This window comes from Callorhinchus milii, unplaced genomic scaffold, assembly GCF_018977255.1.
Source record: "Callorhinchus milii isolate IMCB2004 unplaced genomic scaffold, IMCB_Cmil_1.0 Scaffold1, whole genome shotgun sequence".
Taxonomy (NCBI): domain Eukaryota; kingdom Metazoa; phylum Chordata; class Chondrichthyes; order Chimaeriformes; family Callorhinchidae; genus Callorhinchus; species Callorhinchus milii.
Window position 1 is genome coordinate 100,386,030 of NW_024704742.1, and position 21,643 is coordinate 100,407,672.

The window sequence follows — 21,643 nt, forward strand, 5'->3', positions numbered from 1 at the left end:
ACTGCACAGGAGTGTCAGTCTGGACTATGAACTTGCATGAAAACTTTGATGATCAGTTACTGCAGAAATCTTTCCACAACCCTCCTGCTGCCTGAAAGCGAGTGCAGAAATGTTGCCAAATAGAATTCTTTATAGTGAAAACAAAAAAGATAATAAAATGGCTTTTTACCAAATTTGAAAAAATACAACTCTTTCTACTATAAAATGGGATTTCCCGAGGGAGTGTCTCTTCCCATCACGCACCCTATCCGTCTGGGTGGGTGGGGGGGTGGGGGGGGAGGGGTCACACAACCCAGAATCTTGAACTGGACACTCTAAAGCACTGTAAAGGGTTTCCACGCTCGTTGAAGAAAAATATCAATGTCTTTTTATATCACCCGCCAGGGAGGCATGGTTTGTGGTCAGATCAATTAGTTTCATAGTTTTCGGATCCCTGTCTGAGAAGGCTGTTCAGCAAACATGAGGCATGCTGCCTGGATGGCTCGAGTGGAAAGAGTCAGTCCTGCATTTTTGCCACAGTTAGCATTTGAACCCATGTCCTCCAGCAATGTGCAGGTCCCAAAAAACTCAGCAAGATTAAGATGAATTTGTTCATAAAACTAATAACACGGCTGAAACCCTTACTCACACATTTATCACCTCCCACCTCAATTTTCCAATCCCTTCCTTGCTGGTTTCCCTACCTCCCCCATTCATAAAATCCAATTAATTCAAAACTCTGCCACTCATATCCTCACCCTTGCTAAATTCTGCAACCCATCATCCCAGTGCTTGCCAGGCTCCATTGGCTCCCTATTGCAGAATAGATTGATTTTAAGATCTTAACATTTGTGTACAAATCACTTCATACCCTGGCACCTCCCTACCTATCTGACCTACTTACAGCCCCCTCCTCTACCCATCATTTTGCTCAGCTGGCTCTGGCAGGTCCTTCAACCCCATCATTGGTGGCTATGTTTCAGCCACTACGTTCCGAGGCTCTGGAATTGTCTGCCTCAATCGCTGCATCTTGTCCCCTCCTTGGCTGTCTTCAGATCGCATCTGAAGACCTTTCTCTTTGACCATGCCTATGGTCACCTCTCCTCCCTCCTAAGCTCCACTACTGTTAAGCACTTCGAAACACTACCTGCGTGAAGGGCACTATATAAGTGCAAGTTGTTGTTGTTTCATAGGTCTTGGCATTTGTTTATTGTTCAAATAATCCTTGCTGGGAAGAGCCAGGAAGAATAAATAGAAATGACTTGAAGATACCTCACACTGAATGAATTGGTGCTGAAGGAATAGCAAACAGGAATATATTAGCAACTACAGCACCTCATAATGACTTTTATTTTTGCATCCTGCAGATGAAGAATGTCATTCCTTCCCTCAATGAACTGACTTTCCTTTGTTCTTGTTAAGTGCCCCCGCAATAACAGAGAGATCCGCTTCAAAGGACAGACACACAAAGTATTTTTTATATACATCGGATAATAACCAGCCGGAATAGGTTACTATGAAGGATTGTTAAAACTATGACACATTAAAGAAGTAGCTCAACACTGTTATGGTAAAGGGAAGACAGTAAGTTTGGAAGGATGAGATCTAATGGTCAAAGAGACTTTTTCATCCAAACTCTGTTTTCTTTATCATTGTGTGAGAGAGCAATATGTTACACTTCAGCCTTCAAGTGACAAATCAAGGCCTAATTATTGCTCCAAACATTATGGAATAGGCTATAGACCAAGAATGCCCCATTACATGAATCAAGAGAATAACAAAGATCTGAAAGTGGATTAGAAGGATGGAAAGCAGTTGAAGAACACTGAACTGGTTAAGAGAACAACTCCACAAGTTCCTGAGATTGCTTTAAGGCACTGGAAACTTTGACAGCAATTTCAGCTGCTTGGAATACAATTGAGGTATTTTGTTCCCCTTGGTTTGGAACGCAGGGTCAAGTGTTTGTGTTTAGTAATGGTGCATTGCTTCAAGTAAAATGGAAACAATTTACAACCTGCTGCCTTTTCAGAAACCAAACTGGTTTCACTCTATTTTTTTTAAAAAGTGAAATAAATCCAGTTTGATTTGCTGCGTGATATAACTTGCCTTTGAAGCTGATGGCAGTTTGTTATCATTGTCCAGCTGTCATGTGACAGGAAGAGACTGTTTTATTTTAAGAATACACAATGATACCAAGTATATAAAATACTTTGTAAATGTTAGAATAAATTAAAATCCTAATCTCTCTGAGACTGGTCCCACTGAAACTGTAAAAATACATTAATGCAGTTAGGGAGTTTCCCGACTTCCAATAATTTCTAAGTGTTTGTTTCTAAACAGAGTTTTTTTGCACAAAATAAAATACCGCTAGAGTTTGGTTAAGAGACTGAGGTCACAAGCCAGGTGGAAATAAAAGAGCTGGGATTTTTCCATGGCAACATTCCAAGTAAGAACATAAGGAAAAGATCTTCAGCTTTTACAAATCCTTTCTGATTCTCACTCTCTTATTTACCCACCTTCTCACCATCACCAGTTTTTCTCACTCCAGAACTGGAGCTAGTTGCACTCATTCACACAGCTGACTTAAAACAAATTCTTGCAGTTAATACAGTACATTTCACTTAGTTGAGTTTAGTTGAATTTTAGAGGAACTTGAGCAATGCAGATCCCTCATCACTCTGTGGGACCCTTCTAAAAAACCTCCGTATCTCCTACCTCCGCAGACTTCCACTCTGTCTTTGTCTTTGAGATGTTAACTGGGGGATATTACACAAGGTGCCTCAGGCATATGTACTGGGACTGCCACAGCTCCTTGAATATATTAATGACCTGGATTCACAGACCCAGTATAAGGTAGTTGAATTCACAGATGGTATCAAGTTAGCAGTATCTATGGCATCAGTGGAGGTAGAAAAGAGAGGAATAAGCTATGAACAACAATTAGACAAGCTAGAACTATTCAGTCCTGAGAGAAGACGTTTCAAAGGGGATCTGATAGAAGTGTATAACATTTTAAATGGGATTGAGAAAATAAGCCCAGAACAATATTTTAAGAGCACCAAGATAGATAGAGCCAAATAGATAAAGGTTTAGAGCTGTAAAGCGCAGTTTCAGGACATTTTTCTTTACTCAGAAGGAAGGTAATTAATGACTGGAACAGATTGCAGGAAGGGTTGTTGAGGACAGGTCATTGGACTCATTTAAAAAACTGTTTAATGCTGTGATAAGAGAACAGTAGGGTAGGCCTCCCAACTAGACTTCTCAAATGCCCACTTCGCCAGTCTACCCAGCTCCACCATGCATTGGATCCAACTGATCCAAAACTCCATGCCCACATACTCACCTGCACTAAACTCCATACCCCCATCACACCAGTTCTAGCCAGGCTCCACTGGCTCCCCACCATTAAATGGGTTGATTTCAAGATCTTCACACTTATTTTCAAATCCTTTCATGCCCTGGCACCTCCCTATCTCTCCGACCTGCTCACCCCCCAACCCCCAACCCGCTGACTCCACTGGACTGGCTCCGGCCTTCTGCATGTCCCTCGTGCTTTCTGTTCCACCATTGGCGGCCGCGCTTTCGGCTACTATGCCCCGAAACTCTGGAACACCCTTCCTCTATCTTGCTCTTTACTTCCCTATTTTCAGGTCACGCCTGAAGACCTTCCTATTCAACCGTACCTATGGTCACCTCCCCCTCCCTCTGGCTTGGAGTCTTGCTCTGTTACTGTCAAATGCTCTGGGAGGTTACCCTGTCTGAGAGGCGCTATATAAATGCAAGTTGTTGTTGTTGGTGTTCTGTAAGGATAAAATTAAATGGACTGAAAGATCTTCTTCATCCAAACTAGTCTTGTGATTTTATGAATTACATTAAATGCATGCTATAAGTGCAACTTCTTGGTGTGATGTTAGGAAGTGGGGGAAGTGGATGCCTTTTTCAACACTTTTTCTATTGTAATGCACTATTTTAGTTTAAATACCCAGGGATACCTCTGAACCTGGTGGGGCTTACCACAAAAAAAACAAGAAACATTTTATCAGTCTGATTATTTGTTTGAAAAATTGATTTCATTCTGGCTAGAACTTGTAAATGAAGCACGAAGGACATACTTAGTAGACCACAGCTTGGTTCCAGGCTCCATTTTAGTTACAGGTTAGCCATCACTGTTGTAGGCAAATGCACTGTATCGGAGTATTAGCCAAGACTATGAGCTCAGTTGAAAGTCTTAACATGGTGCTTGAATCCACAACCTTCTGACTCAGAAGCAAGAGAGCTACTAACTGAACAAGACCGAAGCAATAACAAGTTCCATCTTCTTTCATTGTAGAATCCCACACTTCCAGTTTATGTTGTATGTTCACACTTTGCTATTCACGCTGTGCAACGTGTGCTGTGCAGTTGTGATCTATTTGTTGCTCTGATTGTTCAGTGCGACACTTCAGTACATCTAGAGTACAATCCTGGCTTGACTGCATCTAAACTTTCAACGGAGTCCTGTAGCTCAGTGGTTAGAGCACTCGCTTTGCAAGTGAGAGACCTGAGTTCAATTCCAGGCAGGGCGAAACCTTGGGCAAGTTTCCTTACTCCACACGCCTAATAATAATCCCTCCAAAACAAAACAATAATAAATTGGTCATTTTCAATCTACGACTGTTTGTGGGACATTGCTGTGCGCAATTGGCTGCCGCGTTCGCCCACAAATATACAGTCAATTCACTTTACAGTACATTCTGTGAAGCGCTTTGGGACGTCCTCCCGACGTGAAAAGCGCTATTATTATTATAACCTGTAAATCAAGACTGAAACGGCAGCCCTGAGTCAAAAACAAAAGTATCAGGGTCAGCTGTCGTTAAGCAGGAATCCAACCAGGTACCAACATCCTGAAAAAAACACTGCCAAAGTTGGGGTCAATTACAATCTGCAGAATTCCACTCTAGTTGTAATAGAATCAGAGCAGATTTCCAGTGGGTTGATATGACCATCTTCCAGTTATCACTATTTGTGACTCAGAATAACTATTTGTCACTCCTGTTACAAATACTGTGTTTCAGATTCGTTTTGTGTCAAATGAAAAAAAGGGTCTCCACTGCAAACAGGGGAAATCTTATCTTGGGGATAAATACACAAGTGATTGTAGAGAAAATAAAGGAATTGTACAATAGGAATTCTAGATATTTATATTTTCTCTACTTTTATTCAATATTCTACAGGGAGCCGCACAGCCATTTATTTGGAAAAATTGTTGGAGTAACTTGGATTCCTTTGCTACTCTCTGTTTCTAGTGTTAGTGAATCTTGTCTTTCTGGCATCTGTTAAAAGATTATCAGTGTCTTTTTGCTGTGTGAAAAGTCTCCACTTTCATCTAGAGCAGCATCCTTCCCCAAACACGACAGGAATAAGATGTTAAAAAAAATTAAGCAGAGCCAACAAGGTCACTCGTAAGTAACGCCTTTAGATTAAAAGAAATCTATTTTCCATTCTGACCCTGGAACCTCTTCAATTAATTACAAAAATCTATTTACACAGTAACCCAGATAAAATCAATTGGGTTGTTGGGAATGTTTCCATAAACCTTCCTGAGATTCGCAGAACAACAGCAACATTCCCTCTGGGTTGCCTCTTCTGTGCTTGGATTAGATAAAGTGCATTAGTGTGTCCCAATTCATTCTTACAGTTCAACTATGCAAGGCTCACCTTACACTGGAGAATACAGGGGACAGATTGAAGTTCATTTTATTTGTCCCAGCTTTGCCAAATGTCTTGGTGCAATTCATCATTTAGAACCACAGTGCTCCTGAAAGCATCATCATTCTGTTAAAAACACCAGTCAGTTGCACATTACATACCCAAAGTGTTTTTATAAGATTCTTTTAAACCTGCGGTGAATGCCATGATCACAATATTCCCCCTCCAACCCCCCACCCCCTCACACCAATAAAACATCATTCCACCTCCCCCGTTCATTGACTCAGTACACTTTAAACTGACCAGGGCTGTAGTTTTTTGGTAGAAAGTCATTCTGCAGCTTTAAAAATAGCTGCTGATGAGAAGTGCCAGAATAGCTCATTGGTATGTACACGAGAATTTTCCCAATTAAATGGGCCAATTTGCTGGATTGTCCAGATAGAGGCTTTTTAAAGTATGTGGCCCAAAGCCAGAGCTGTCCATATTCGTCCACAGACTCACATCAATGTGAGTTATTCTGAGGCTGCGGCAATGCTAAGGCTATTTTCAGCTTCCCAGCTCTTAACCCACGTCTTTCTAATCTGAACAGAAGAAAAACAGATTAATATCCACATAACCTGCATGTCCACAAGCTGTGACATGAGCTCTCAATCATAGGACAATTCGCTCTTTGCTCGGCTCAGACTGTTATCTTGACTTGCCTCAGAAGAATGAAACAAGAACCGAAAAATATACACTTTGGACGGATTTCGGTACTTGGCTGATAGTTTTCTTTTAAACATTACATTTTCAAAGAGAGATTGTTCTACAGTCACCTCGAAGATTCCTAGACATGGGTTATATTAGAACCAGACTTGTCAGCATTGAAGGAGGCCATTCAATCTGTGTTGTGCCAATTTTCTACTAGAACAATCTACTCTAGTCCTATTTCCCTGTTCTTTCCCCAAACCCTTTTATATGCTGTATTTAATTGTCATTCATGTACCTAAATGTATTTAATAGCTGTAAAAAAATGATTCAGCTTCAACAGGGTCCTGTGACAGTTCACTCCACACCTTAATAAATCTGTTTAAAAACATTCTTCTAAGCTACACCCTTTTCCCTTCTTTAAGCCTTCTTGGTGACCATTTAATCATACAGTTGAATTAAGCTTTTGGTATTTACTTTCTCAAATGATTTCATAACTCTAAACACATCTATTCACTTCTAACACTTCTATTCTTAATCATCTCAGTTTCAGTAATCATAGTCCTGGTGTATTCGCCTTCCATCTTATCTGCACTTTTTATCCCTGGCATCAACTTGGTGAATCTATGCTGCATCCTGGCAATGGTGCTGATATCCTTTTATAAAATGGCTTCCAAAACTGCATGCAATACTCGTGTAAAGTGTAGCCAAAGCAACATCCTGGAAAGATTTAACATTAAAGTATCACAGTACCTCTTTACTTTTGTATTCAATGCCCAATATACTATAAAAAGCTTAATATTCCACATAGTAATAATAATAATAATCATTGCATCTGATACAGAATCTTTCAGGTTTCATGGATCTTCACAGGATTTACTACAAGGTGTAGTGACTGTATATTTTGTTGGCGAGCATCTATAAACATCTATATTTGCCCTTTTCATGACTTTTTCAACCTGGAAATTTCCATACCACACACACACAAACATACATACAGCTATGCACACCCATTTAGACACGGGCAAACACTCACACACTTTGGAAACGTACACATACACGTGGGCATACATATGACATAAACACACACATAGAAATGCATATACAGTAATAATAAATGGGAATATATATGTATAATTATAGTAACATATGCACAGGCACACATACACACATACAAATCCACACAGATACACATACACACACATAAACATTGACACAAGACATAAACACACAAAATACACATAAGAGCATATAAACTGCACCATTTTTGAAACGAAAAGAACACTCATTTGAAATCAAAATTATCCATACTGTGCCGAACCGCAGAATCTTTCCTAACTTTTCAATACACAAGGCTATGCTTTGTTCACCAATTATCTGTACTGTGAACCACTTCATAAAGCAAGCTGCCTCAAAATAAGCAATGCAACTGTGCGCCATAACATCTGCTGAAGATAACTCTTCAGGGAATGCAAGCAATAAATTGAGCTAAACCAGGTAATTACTACAACCTGCTAAGTGTACTTACTTAAATGGTTTTTCCCCCGTGTGTGTCCGAATGTGATTGTTTAATGTTGTAGCTCCAGCAAAGGCACGTCCGCAGAAGCCACATTTAAAAGGTCTGTCACTGGAGTGCGTGACTACGTGATTCCTCAGTTCTGAAGGCTGGGAGAAGGACTGGGAGCAATGTCCGCACTGGTAAGGCCTGAAAGAAAGTCACTCATTTGTCAGCACTTTGTACTCACACCTTAGCCGCTAAAGAGATTTATTTTGACCGCATAAATATATTTGTATGTTTCTGGTAATGGTTTCAGTGTTGTCTAATAATAAGCTTTGTTCAATCAAGTCGCTACTCTTTTTTGACCAGTGTTTTTTTTCAGAATGGTTTTCTGCATTTGTCACAAAAGGGCCACTGAAATTGTTTTATTCTCGGTTCCATACAAATCTCTTGTGATTGAAATCAGTACCCTTCCTTATTGGGTTGTTAATACTCCACTTGATCCGACAATTTTAATGATGCAAATCTTAACCTCCCTCTGCAGTAACTAAGCTGGTATCCTGCGAAACAGTATTCAAATGTTTCCCTCTGCAGCTGGCAACAACATTGGCGACAGTCAATTAATTTCAGTAATAATAGTGGTGGCCACTATTGTTTCAAGAATAACAATAGCGCCCACCATTGGTTTCAGAAAAAATGTTGACCACTATTAGTTTAAACAACTATTGGTTTAAGATTCAAACCAGTAATAGTTGGTATTATTACTGAAACCAATAGTAGTCAACAATATTACATAAACTTAAATTGGCTTCAGTAACAATAATGGCGGTCACTATTGGCTTCAGTAACATAACTCATCCAGATTGTCCCTGGTTATTGTACAGTATTTGGCAAGTGAGAAGAGCCTTTATTAAACAAGAGAATATTTTGTGATATTTGATCACCATTCAGTTCAGCCTGGGATACATCTTATTCAGCTAAATCTCCTACACACATCAAAGCCATGAAACTTAATATTCACAAACTTTCAAACCATTCTGTGCAGATCAAGGTATTCAGATAACATTTATCTTCTATGTGTATTCCAAAGAGATTCTTTCAAGAGATAAGCGGAGTCTCCTTGGAGCTGAACTAACTCCAAGGTGACATGTTTGTCAACGGAATGTCAGTATCAAGCCTTCCGTGGCGGTCCCAATATTCTGCTTCCTGAGTCTGATGACAGCACAGCCAGCAGGACTCATCGGCAGGAGCTGGAAGGGCAGACCAATCACTGTGGGCAGAGAGTAATCGCACTCAGCTCCCGTTATTCCTGCAAGCCAAAGCCCTAACCAGAAGAGTGATCCTAACTAGACAAGTACAATAGAGTGGTGAGGTGAGTGGTGAGAGACTGTCTACTATGATAACTGCATGTCCAAAAGCTGTGAAGGTCACCATAGTGCTGTTAGCCTCGGTGCCTGTCACTTATTCAGCCTACGTGATGGCACAGATCTGCCGTTAACATGAACACTGATTGACTGCACCTCATGGGCAGTGAGCACGTCTTGGCTAATTGGTAGAGATCACCATCTTCTCACGATGCCCATAAAACAGTGTGAATTGTTGAGGTTTTAAGATTCCCTCAATCATAGTTGTCCATATATTAGGGCTCTTCAGCCTTAAAAAGGGACATTTCAGAGAGAACTTAAATGGTAAAGGATGAGACTCTGGAAGGATGATATCAAGTGGACCAGAGGGTTCTCTTTATTAAACCTCTCTTGTGATCTTTTATGGTAACAATTCTCTAAGAGAGTTGAAGTCAAGCATAACTGCCTCTTGGAGTTTTGATCCAAGCACCTCTATATCACAATGTGCTATCTGTCAATAGCTTGTGATAGTGAGGTTTTCACAGCAGAAGCAATTGCTGCAGTGTTCTCAAGCGTAGACCTTGGCACAGAAAACTGGTGCTCCAAACAGTAGTCATGTGGCAAACCACACAGTACAATCACATATTGGAGTCTTACACACTACACACCACTTTCTCCAACCATATGAATGGAGCCAAGTGAGTCTCTTAACAGTCCTGCTGCGCTCCCAGCCTGTGGTAGAAAGTAGGCTTATTAATATTTGCATTGCCAGACAACTCAATTGGGAGGACACAGATTTCTTGGCCTGTAGCAATGGGTATCTCATCCCAACACTGCCACTCCTGTATCACCAGTGCTCACTGCCTCACTCTGGGCTCCCTCAACAACACCAGAATCATGTCCAGTGCATGTATCTGAGGTGGTGCCTACATCAAGTAGGGGTGATGATGGTTCATGCTCTGTTGTGTGGTGATAGTGTGCACTGCGTTCTTATTGTGGCAGACCCTCCGAGGGATTCTTGTTGTTCTGTAGAGAGACCAGATGGTAGATTATCAATACAATGCCCACAGATTCATTGGGTGCTACACTTTACTGACATAACTGAAACATTATCATATATTACATGTAGTATGAAGTGCTTATGTATAATCAATTTGTTGAATCACATTGTGTAAAATTCATATAAAGAGATTGAAAAGCTGTTCCTCTTGAAACTAATAGCATTACTGGCATCTCGCAAACGGAAAGAAGTAAACTGCATTTTCTGCAGGAAATCCCCTGTATGTTACACCAACCTGCAAGAGCTCAGCTCTGATAAGATCTCAGGTCAAGGTCTTGGAAGAACAACAATAACTTGCATTTATATAGTCCCCCTCACACAGGGTCATGTCCTAGAGCGCTTGAATGCTACCACTTTCAACAGGAGTGCTTTTCCAACCTATATATCTGAATAATTTAGTACCTACCACAAAGGTGTTGTTCAACTCCAATGTCCTATCATTTACATGCCTTCCGGGTTTCCTTCTCAAATAACTCCATTCTGCTCTCTTTGTAGAGCAGGGCTCAACTTCCATTTGTGCAGCAATTCATGCAATGAACACAGGAACAGTAGCAGTTGAGATAAGGTGTTTTCATCAATGCAAAATCTTTCCAATAGTACATTCATCTCTCCTCACAGCACCATCATTGCAATTTAACATTCATTTGGTTTCTGCATGATTGCTGACATTTCTCGATCAGTAGATGTCCATGTTATTTCTGAACCCGCATATACTGAAGTACTGTATAAAAGAGTCCCACTATATTCAGCACTTATTTGTGACCAGGCCTCTCTATGTCACCTCTTCCTTCTTGATCTCTCTGCTGCCTTTGATACTGTTGACCACTCTGTTCTTCTCCACTGCCTCGCCTCTCGGCTCCACCTTCATGGCTCTGTCCTTGCCTGGTTATATACTTACCTTTCCCATCGTCTCCACTTTGTTTTCACCAATGGATTCTCCTCTAGCCTTCACACCATCACGTGTGGTGCTCCCCAGGGCTTTGGTCTCAGTTCTCTCCTTTTTAATATTTACATGCTCCCACTTTGGGATATTGTTCGCAGACATAGGGTTAACTCAACACTATCTCTCCCCTCAGGCTGCTGAGATCATCATCCACGCTTTCATTATGTCCAGGCTTGATATGCTAACTCCCTGCTCACCAAACTTCCCAACTCTTCCTTCCACAAACTGCAGATTATTCAGAACTTTGCATCTCGTGTCCTTTCCCGCACTAAGCTCCATGAGCCGATGACACTCATCCTTGCCTGGCTTCATTCTCTTCCCAGCCCCCAGAAGATAGTGTTCAAGTGGAGTCCTGTAGCTCAGTGGTTAGAGCACTCGCTTTGCAAGTGAGAGACCTGAGTTCAATTCCAGGCAGAGGGCGAAACCTTGGGCAAGTTTCCTTACTCCACACGCCTAATAATAATCCCTCCAAAACAAAACAATAATAAATTGGTCATTTTCAATCTACGACTGTTTGTGGGACATTGCTGTGCGCAATTGGCTGCCGCGTTCGCCCACAAATATACAGTCAATTCACTTTACAGTCTATTCTGTGAAGCGCTTTGGGACGTCCTCCCGACGTGAAAAGCGCTATATCAAATGCAAGGATTATTATTATTATTATTATTATTATTAAGATCCTTGTTCTCACCTTTAAAACCCAGCACAGTCTTGCTCCTCCTTAACTCTGCGACTTATTAAAACTTTACCAACCTGTCTGCTCCATCCACTCAGCGGGCATTAGCCTGCTCCGTATCTCCTGTCCTGCCTGCTCCACTATCAGCCTTTTTGCCCCCACCCTCTGGAACAACATCCCGGGCTCCTCCACATCGTCCCCTCCCTTGCCCCTTCAAGGCCCATTGCAAGACCTTTCCTTTTGACCGTGCATTCAGGCAATCTTCTCTCCTCTACCAGCCTCCACATCCTCTTTGCCCTCCACCTCTCTCTGACCCCAACCCACAGCTCTGTTGCAAACCCTCATTGTCCAGTGCCTTGAGACGTCCTCCTGATGTGAAAGGCGCTATATAAATGTAATTTGTTGTTGTTGTACCTTTGCATGTTGGGGGACCTTCTATGTCCATGCTGAAAATCTCTACTTGCAGCTCCTTAATCACCAGCAAATACTGGTCCTCATCAAAACCTGTTGTTTTCTGAATTTTTCATTCAAGTGTTTTCACTTCAAATTGTTCACTTTACATCTGGTCGATGCTCAGCTCATTCATTTGTTGCTTCAGAAGCATTAAATGTCCATTAGTGCCAGTTGGCGTTGGCTGACATGTCTTCGCTAACAGAAGTGAAATTATGTTTCTTCCATCTGGCATTTAGAAATGGTGGGAACCCGTCAGGTTTCGTCGGGAAAAAAAGGCGAGTCAACTTCTTGCCTATTTCTTATTAGGAACAGGAATATTGTACCCAAAGAAAAAAACAAATTTGTTCAAAAAAACTTGAATATTCAATTTTTCCCAGTGGAATTTTTCATATGCAAAGTACATAAGAAGCACTGGCACTGCTGTATTTTGTTTGAAATTTGGAATAGAAAATTTGAATTTCAGAATGGATCTCCTTATTTAAAGTTTCATGATCCATTCATCAGCATCCTAAGCAATGATATAACTGCTGATTAAGATATTTACACAGTGCTTTAATTCTTTGGTTGACCCATACAAATGTGTGTGTGTGAAAGACAATCAAATAAAATGTTCTAAATATAAGAAAAATAATCTGGGTGCATTGTGTTACCATTTCGCTCACAAGTAAACTATCTATAGATTATTATTATTATTATTGTAGATTTGAAAAACATCGCTGTTATAACATTGTCAACCTCCATTAATTCAGCATTGCCATTTTCTAATGCAATTTTACTCAAGTAATTGGAAACTTCTACAAAACCACAATCATTTCCAGAAAGAAATATAATGAAATGCTTTGATTAATTTAAGATAAATTATAATAATAATCCCTGTATTTAATATAGCGGTTTTATGTTGGGAGGACATCTCATAATGGTTCGTAAGATTTCCTCTGACTGTGCAGTGTGTAGGTAATCGCAGCAAGTAATCTCTCAATTTGCACAGAACAATGTCCGACAAACAGCCCTAATAATAAAACAATCCCTGCATCTAGCACCTTTCACATCAGTAGGCCATCTCAACAGGTTTTACAGGATTTACTTCATGCGTAGTGATTGTATTTTGTAGGTGAACACAGCAGCCAATTTATGCACAGCAATGTCCCACAACTAGCCAAAAAGTGAATAACTAATTTTATCGGGGCATTGTTGGCCAGGACACCAAGAGAAACTCCCCTCTCTTTTTGAATAGTGCCATGGAATCTTTAATCATTTGAGTAGGCAGTAAGGACCTTGGTTTAACATTTCATCCAAAGGAAACACTTCCAATTACACAGCACATTTCTAGCACTATTAGGAGTATCAGTTTAGACTATATGAGCTTGCAGTCCTAATATGATGCTTGAACCCACAACCTACTGACTCAGAGGCGAGAAAGACCAACAAAGCCACACTGACAATTAAATATTGAAATCAATCCTGGGAGATCATCTGTGCATTTTGGTGAATTTTACTGAACTTTAATGATGATCCATTGTTAGTACCCACAGCCAAAGGTTTCTTTTTTGATCATCCGGGTGTCTGACACATGTGGAAACCCATCATCATGTTCAAGAGTATCCAAACCAAACAGAGTTGCATGCATTCCACCTACATGTGGAAATTCCAGAGATTTTATTGGAATGGAATGTGCACTCTCTCCCTGGAGGGTGCATCTAACTTATCTAATTCCGGAAAGTATTAGGTGAAAGTTGGCAAGAGCCAAGGCTTGGAGACTCCAGAGTTTACGTTAGGGTACTGACCAGTTACAACCGCATAGTTTGCCATTGATATTGCTGTCTGGCAAGCTTTTTCCACTGCTTGACCAACTCAGACCACCCTACTGCTTTGGCTTGCAGGGTTAACAACAACATCAAAATTACATTTGTATAGCACTTTTCATGTCGGGAGGACATCCCAAGTTGATGGACAATCAGTGTTTCGGATTCGACTGGGATTGGGGTCGGGGAGGGTGGAGGGCAGAGGATGAAACAGGGTGATCGAAGGCACGGTCGAAATGGAGGGTCTTGAGACAGGTCTTGAATGAGGTAAGGGAGGGGGCGAGGCAGAGGGACTGTGGGATTGAGTTCCAGAGAATGGAGCAGAGTGGCTGAAGGTCTGCCCTCCAATGGTGGGACGGGCGAGGTGGGAGACATGAAGCACGTCGGAGACCGTTGAGCGGAGGGAGCTGGCAGGTTGGTAGGGGGTTAGGGGGTCAGAGAGACAGCGGGGAGCAAGGCCATGGAGGGCTTTGATGGTGAGGACCAGGATCTTGAACTGTAACCTCTGTGTGTGGAGTCAGGCAAGGATGGGGTAATAGGATTACTGTGCCTGGTGCGGGAGAGGACACAGGCTGCAGAGTTCTGGATGATCTGCAACCTATGGAAGGAGGACTTGGGGAGGCCGACAAGCAGGGAGTTTGCATAGTTGAGCCTGGATGTTATGAATGTGTGTATGAGGGTTTCGGCAGTTTGCAGTGAGACAGTCGCGGAGCTGGGCGATGTTGTGGAGGTGGGGGAAGCCAAAGCGAGTCATGGCATGGATGTGGGGTAGAAAGGATAGTTGAGGGTAAAACAAGACACCAAGCTTCTGGACTGGCTTAGTAAGGTGAAGTGTGCGTCCTTGGACGGTGATGCTGTCAGCACCTGAATGACAGACATTCTGTCAGAATAGCAGTGGTCCTGGAGTTAAGGGTGGAGGCAGAGAGATAGAGTTGGGTGTCATCTGCATACTTGTGGAAGATGATCCCGTGTTTGCGGATGATGTCACTAAGAGGGAGCATATAGATATTGAAGAGCAGGGGACCAAGGACAGAGCCCTGAGGAATGGCGCACAAGATGGTTTGGGGGCTAGAGGGAGCTAGACGGAAGCTGAGTGGGAAGAATCCCTGCCTCCGATGATTGCTCTTCCTCTTCTCAAGTCCTATCAATGAGCCAACCTTGGGTGTGCTGTCATCAGCAGTGTCCTGGAGTACTGTGAACCTGCCTGGCTCAGGAACTGGACTAGAGATCATCACAGATGGCTAGCTCATTTCTAACATTCTGTTACTAAATGTATCACCTTGGAGCCATTTCAGCTCAGTGAATCGCAGGTAACAGGAACTGCCTGCGAGAGCACTGCCAACATCTTACCTCCCAGAGCTCAGAAACACTTCCCTTCCCATTGAGCGATGGTTCCAACATTTGAAGAGGTGGGAAGTTTGAGCAGCAGCTACTTACTAAACCAATCAAGGTGGATCTGAAACTCTGAATTCAAAATTTTCTGATAAATACAAAATAATGTCCACCCACCCTCCATGTCATGTGTGAGGTTTCCAATTGCATTGCAACATCAATGGACAAAGGTGCTTCAACAACAACAAAATTACATTTAAAGAGCACCTTTCATGTTGGGAGAACGTACCAAAGCGCTGAACAGTCAGGTGTCGGGGCCCCGAGTATGGAGGGGGGGGGGGGGGGGTGGCGGGTGTAGGGGTGAGGGAAGGCAGAAAGGTGGGAGGGAGACCAAAGGCACGGTCGAAGAAAAAGGTCTTGAGACCGACCTTGAAGGAAGCAAGGGAGGAAGCCAGGCGAAGGGACCATGGGATGGAGTTCCAGAGTGTGGGGGCAGAGAGGCTGAAGCCCGGCCACCGATGGTAGGAGACATGGAGCAGGCCGGAGCCCGATAAACGGAGAGAGCGGGCAGGCTCATAGGGAGTCGACCGGTCAGAGAGGTAGGAGGAGGCAAGGCCATGGATGGCCTTAAAGGTGAGGACGAGGATCTTGAACTCGATCCTCTGGGGGATGGGGAGCCAATGGAGTCGGGCGAGGGTGGGAGTGATAGTCATTTCAATAAATGCTTTGAGTTTTTCTATAAATGTCACCAATCTATTTCATATTGGGAACATAGGAACAGGAGGAGGCCACTTGGCCATTTGAATCTGTTCCGCCTTAATAATAGATCACTGTAGATATTTTAATCCCATTTCTCCAACTTTGCTCCCTATCTCTTAAGACCCTTACTTCCCAAGTATCTGTTTATCTTCCTTTTATGCATCCCAACCAATTCTGCTTTGACTTTTTGGGCAGTAGATTCTGCATTTTTACAACCCTCTGCGTGAAGAGATGTTTACTCTTTATTATGATATGAGAATGATAAATGTGTGAGCCTCTTGCATTATCTGGGCTGTCTGTGTTTGATTCCGGTTACCTGTCTGGGTTCTGTGGACACACGTGCATCTGTAGAAGAATCCGTTGAGTAAAGGTCTTAAAGCACTGTCCACATTTCCATAGGTGCCAGTCACTGAATTCTCCATTTAATTGGCTGGTTGAAGTTGGACTTGCCAGTATTCGTTGGTTCTTCATATGACCCTGGTTGGCTATTAACTCAGCCTGGCCTGACTTGTCACACAGTGACTTGTTGCATGATGTCCCCATGGAACGGTACACACCGGTGGGAGGCATCTTGCTGGTCTTGTTGAATGACTGCAAAGTCTCATGTCTGGCCATTACATCAGCAAGAGACGAAGGGATATTCACTTTGGAAACAAAGTAAGACAATTAATATGTTTCATCTACACAATCGAAATTTAGAACTCAAGTACTGAGGTAACACAACTGCACACAATTCTGAATATTATCAATTTATCAATGCTATTATTAGTCTGCAATGTCAAAATTTCAGAACAGGGCATAACTTTATTTTTATGACAATGGGGTTTAAAATTCACCATCCGCAAACCAGAACAGGCGAACCGTTGTGAGGATACGGAATGCCTCAACAAAAACAGTGGTTGAAACTGAATCCATCATTGGTTTTCAGCAAGAATTAGACAAACAATGGAGAAGAAAATTATAAAAGTGTATGGTGGAAAGGCAGGGTATGGTCTAAACAGATAGGTCTTTCAGACAGCTGGCACTGACTTGCTTGGTCAAATGACAAGGGTGGACCTTAATTATGAAAAGGTAAAAGGTTTGCAATTTTCCTTAATAATAATGTTTGCATTTGATAGAGCGAATATAACACCAAACCACCTCAAAGATCTTCACAGCAATTACTGTTAAATGCAGTGACTTTGTATATGTAGACAAATGTGGCAGAAATTTGTTCACAGCAATGTCTCACAAACAGCCAGACTGTGAACAACGAATGTATTTATTGGTCAGGACACCGAGAAAAATTCCTTTCTCTTTTCAAATAGTGCAATGGGATCTTTAGCATTCACCTGAAGAACAAGTAATATAATAATAATAATAATCCTTGCATTTGATATAGTGCTTTTCACGTCTTCTAGACGTCTCCAAGAGCTTCACAAAATAGACTGTAAAGTGAACTAACCACATATTTGTGGGCAAAATACAGCAGCTGATTGCACACAGCAGTGTCCCACAAACAGTCCTGGATTGAAAATGACCAATTTATTATTGTTTTGGAGGAATTATTATTAGGCGTATGGAGTAAGGAAACTTGCCCAAAGTTTCGCCCTGCCTTGTGTGGTGCACATCCACAGATATGAAGAGACATCAAGGGACCATGTTGTAAGGAGGCACATAGTCAAGATGACTGCCTTGACGTTACTTCCTGCCCAGGAAATAAAGTTAAGAACAATCATCTTTACTATATGTAGATGGGACCTTGGCTTAATGTCACATCTAAAGACCAACACTGCCAATAATGTCATGCTCTCCCATGCTGTACTGGAATGTCAGAATAAACAATGAGGTCAAAGTCCCCAACATCGGGCTAGAGCCCACTGATCCAGAGGTGAAAGTGCAACCAACTGAACTAAACACAAGGTAATTAACACGAGATGTGTGTTATGAAACTGAAACGTTACTGCACCACCAGCAACAAAAGCAAGACAGATAGTCCTCTTATTTTGTTTTTTTCCTTCTATTTTCGGAAATTCCACTCCAGACAATATCCCAGTTGATGATTCCCCCCCTATCCCCCATAACTTTGTCAAAATATTTGGCCCAAAGCTGTCATTACTGAGCACGTGCACCATTGAACACACTGTCCCAGAGAACGCAGCATTTCAGTGCCAGCTCATGGGCTACTAGCTCAACACACAGATGAATTGTTTGCTCCATATAGAAGCAAGTTGTACAAATTTTCCTTTTGTTTCTTTCATTCTTTGTTGTTTCTTTTTATGTTGAATTGAATGTAAAGTGGACTTGATTGTGTTCCATATAAGCTGAAGATCATTATTTTCCAAAAGTGGTGAACTGATTTCAACTGGGAAACCTCAAAGCTGAGATGTTGGGACTGTGTACAGGAAGATCTGAATGAAACAGTGCCAGTGTACAGACAGTTAACGTAGATAGCGGAGTGGAGACTGTGAAGGTAAGGTTTTGTAGTGCCTACAATCTGCCTGCATAACGAATGGATGACAGACTAAGATAATTACTGTACAATGTAAGGTGTTGCTTCACATATCAATGTTAGAATGTACAGTAGTTGCATTGAAATTCATATTTAAGTACTAACTTTTATTAAAATAGTGATACACACAGTAATGTGCAATAATTGTGTTTCAGACCATATAAAAGACCTACAACCCCATTTTTAATCCTGCCAAATGTTAGGAGCGACTCAACATAAATGGAATCGAGTATTCCAGTATGGAAGTTTTAAACAACAGTGACATTCGCTACATGAAATCAATACAATTCGGATTTTACTAGAGATTCCTTGTCAGGAAAGAAAAAAAACTAAATTATCCAATCTCACATTTAACATCTGAATCATCAGACAGATGGTCAAGGTCTGTTAACTCATGGAACAGTCAGGACCTCGGGTTGTCTGACTTGAATACTATTAATTAGGGCAAAATCCCACCCCTTGTTCAAGGTTCAAATTCCTGCTTGTTTTCAATACATTAAAGTAGAGCTCTCAGAAAAACTGATCAACACAAAATCCTGTGCAAAAATACACATTTACGGCAAGACCATGTACAATGCAATAGATTTATATTCAAAACTAAACAGAAATTATAATCCAACTTTGACCTTCATCGTTATCGCTATTAAGAATGTTTCCATGTTGGAAACACAACAGGGAATTCTTTCTAGCCAACAATCCTCTGATTATCTAATGATAAAATTGATCATTCACTTCATGGCTATTTGTGGGATATTGCTGTGTCCAAATTGGTACTGTGTTTGCCTATAAATAGATAAAAACGTCAGTTTACAATAAAATCTTATGAAGCGCTTTGAGACATGTGAGGCACTGATATAACATATTAATTTTTTTATAATAGATCTAAAGGGATTGATAAAGTACAACAGGCCAATGTATTCCAATGAACTGACATCAATCAAAATATTTTTAAAGACATTTGAGTATAATATTGAGAGATATTCGAGCCTGAGTAGTAGGGAGCAGGACTGCCATCAAAAAAATAATAAATTGGTTACTCAATCCACAATTGTTTGTGGGACACTGCTGTAAGCAATTGGCTGCTGGTTTTGCCCACAAGATATACAGTCACTACACTTTACAATATATACTGTGAAGGACTTTGCAATGTCTCCAAAACATGAAAAGGCACTTGATCAAATGCAAGGATTATTATTATTATATTCAAATTTCCTCTGACCCTCAGTGTGGGATTGCCTAAGAAAAGATACTTTCAAATAAGACCTACTAAAAAATATCTGTTTCCTAAATATGAGCTGATTCAGCGTAAATCCTGGTTTTCCCATAACGTCTTGACAATCTCACATATTTTGCATAGAATTAACTTTGTGGCAGTCTAATTCAGATCGGCTTTCAACACTAAAGCTGCAATAAGGTGTAATTGTGATATTCTCGTCAGGGTGAGAAGTGCGAATTGTGCCATCTGTTCATGACTTGTGAAATCCATTTGATTTGTGATTAAGGTATTGATGATTAAAATCTCCTACAAATTCACATCAATTCTCACAGCTAGATGGTTCTTCATCAACACACAAGCCGAGTGATCCAAGTTTAAGAGATGTCTTGGATTAATGTACAATTTTCTCTCAAACTATCCACAATAGCACTTTTGCCCCATCGTTGCATCATAGATCTTGTATTTGGTTGAGCTTACATCTGCTTACTGATTCTATTCTAAAATCTTAGAAAAATAAAAAGGGGTGAAAAATAAGTGCTACTCGGTCCACACTATGGAGACCAGTAGTCTGCTAATCAATATAGTGTCTAAGGACCAATAGTCTATACTACCTCTGGTTTCAATCTAGATCCTGAGCAGACGTTGGCAATTTATGCAAAGAAGGTCACCTTAGCTGCATCTTCTATTGCTGCCTGTTCAGCAACTAGCCAGTTCCCTCAATGCTATCAGCTAGCCATTGATCTTTTATCTCAGTGTCCAGAGCAAACTGTTGTGGCTTTGCTTGTATATGTAAATACTCAGATGGATTACACTTTCCTGTTCATGCTGTTCATCCTGAGAAGCTGTTTTCTTAAGGCTTAAGTGACAAAGAGAAAAGGAGCTACAGAAACTGCTGGCTTTTCTGGAAAGATTTGAGAGTTTTTTTTAAGTTGTGGCCTACAATAATATCCAAAAAGGGAACAATGGAATTAAATTTTTCAGGCAGCCATTGTGGAGACACTCCACACAAACTATGTATCTTTGGAAAGAGAATTGATTTTATTGGAAGTCTTGTTCATTTTCGTTTTCTTCTTAATTTACCAGTGTCAGTGGCCCTGAAGTATCCAAATTGTTAAGGAAAAAGTTACTTAAACATTAAAAGCCTGTTTGAATTATTTTTATTGGTTAAAATTACAATGAGTATGTTGCAGTGTCTACAGTGATTATGTTGCCTCCTCCCCCCATGTCCCCTTCCACCCCACTCAGACCATCCACACTGCTTTCTCCTTCCTCCACGGCTCCTGCCAATCCCCTCTCCTTACACTCCTTTGCCCCCATTTCTCCCTTCTCCCTCTCAACCACAATCACTTGGATGAAATTCATCACCCGATTACTCGAACCCCCCCACCCAGCTGATAGTCACTCAACTCCCCCTCCTCTCCCTCCTGCTAGACAATATGGTCAACCAGTGCCTCTCCATAGGCTCTGTTCCACTCCCCTGAAAACCGCTATTATCACACCCCTCCCCCCCAAAATACCCTCAATCCCTCTAATCTCTCACACTACCCTCTAATCTCTCACACCCTCAATCCCTCTAATCTCTCACACTTCCAACCTACTCTTCCTTGCCAAAATCCTGTAACGCATTGTTGCAGGTCAACTTCGGTCACACCTCTCCCTCCACTCCCTCCTTGAACTCCTGCAGTCGGGTTTTCGCCCACGGCACAGAGACAGCGC

The 21,643-nt window shown here is 41.4% G+C and overlaps 1 protein-coding gene across 1 annotated transcript in view; it reads right to left on the minus strand.

Annotated features, from left to right (window-relative positions):
* prdm6 (PR domain containing 6) overlaps positions 1–21,643 on the minus strand; it is a 110,092-nt gene that overhangs the window by 11,992 nt on the left and 76,457 nt on the right. Inside the window, exons 5-6 of the mRNA XM_007899381.2 lie at positions 16,537–16,864; positions 7,883–8,059 (exon numbers count right to left, since the gene is read on the minus strand). Of these exons, the coding sequence (XP_007897572.2) occupies positions 7,883–8,059; positions 16,537–16,864 (505 nt within the window). The remainder of the gene's footprint in view (positions 1–7,882; positions 8,060–16,536; positions 16,865–21,643) is intronic.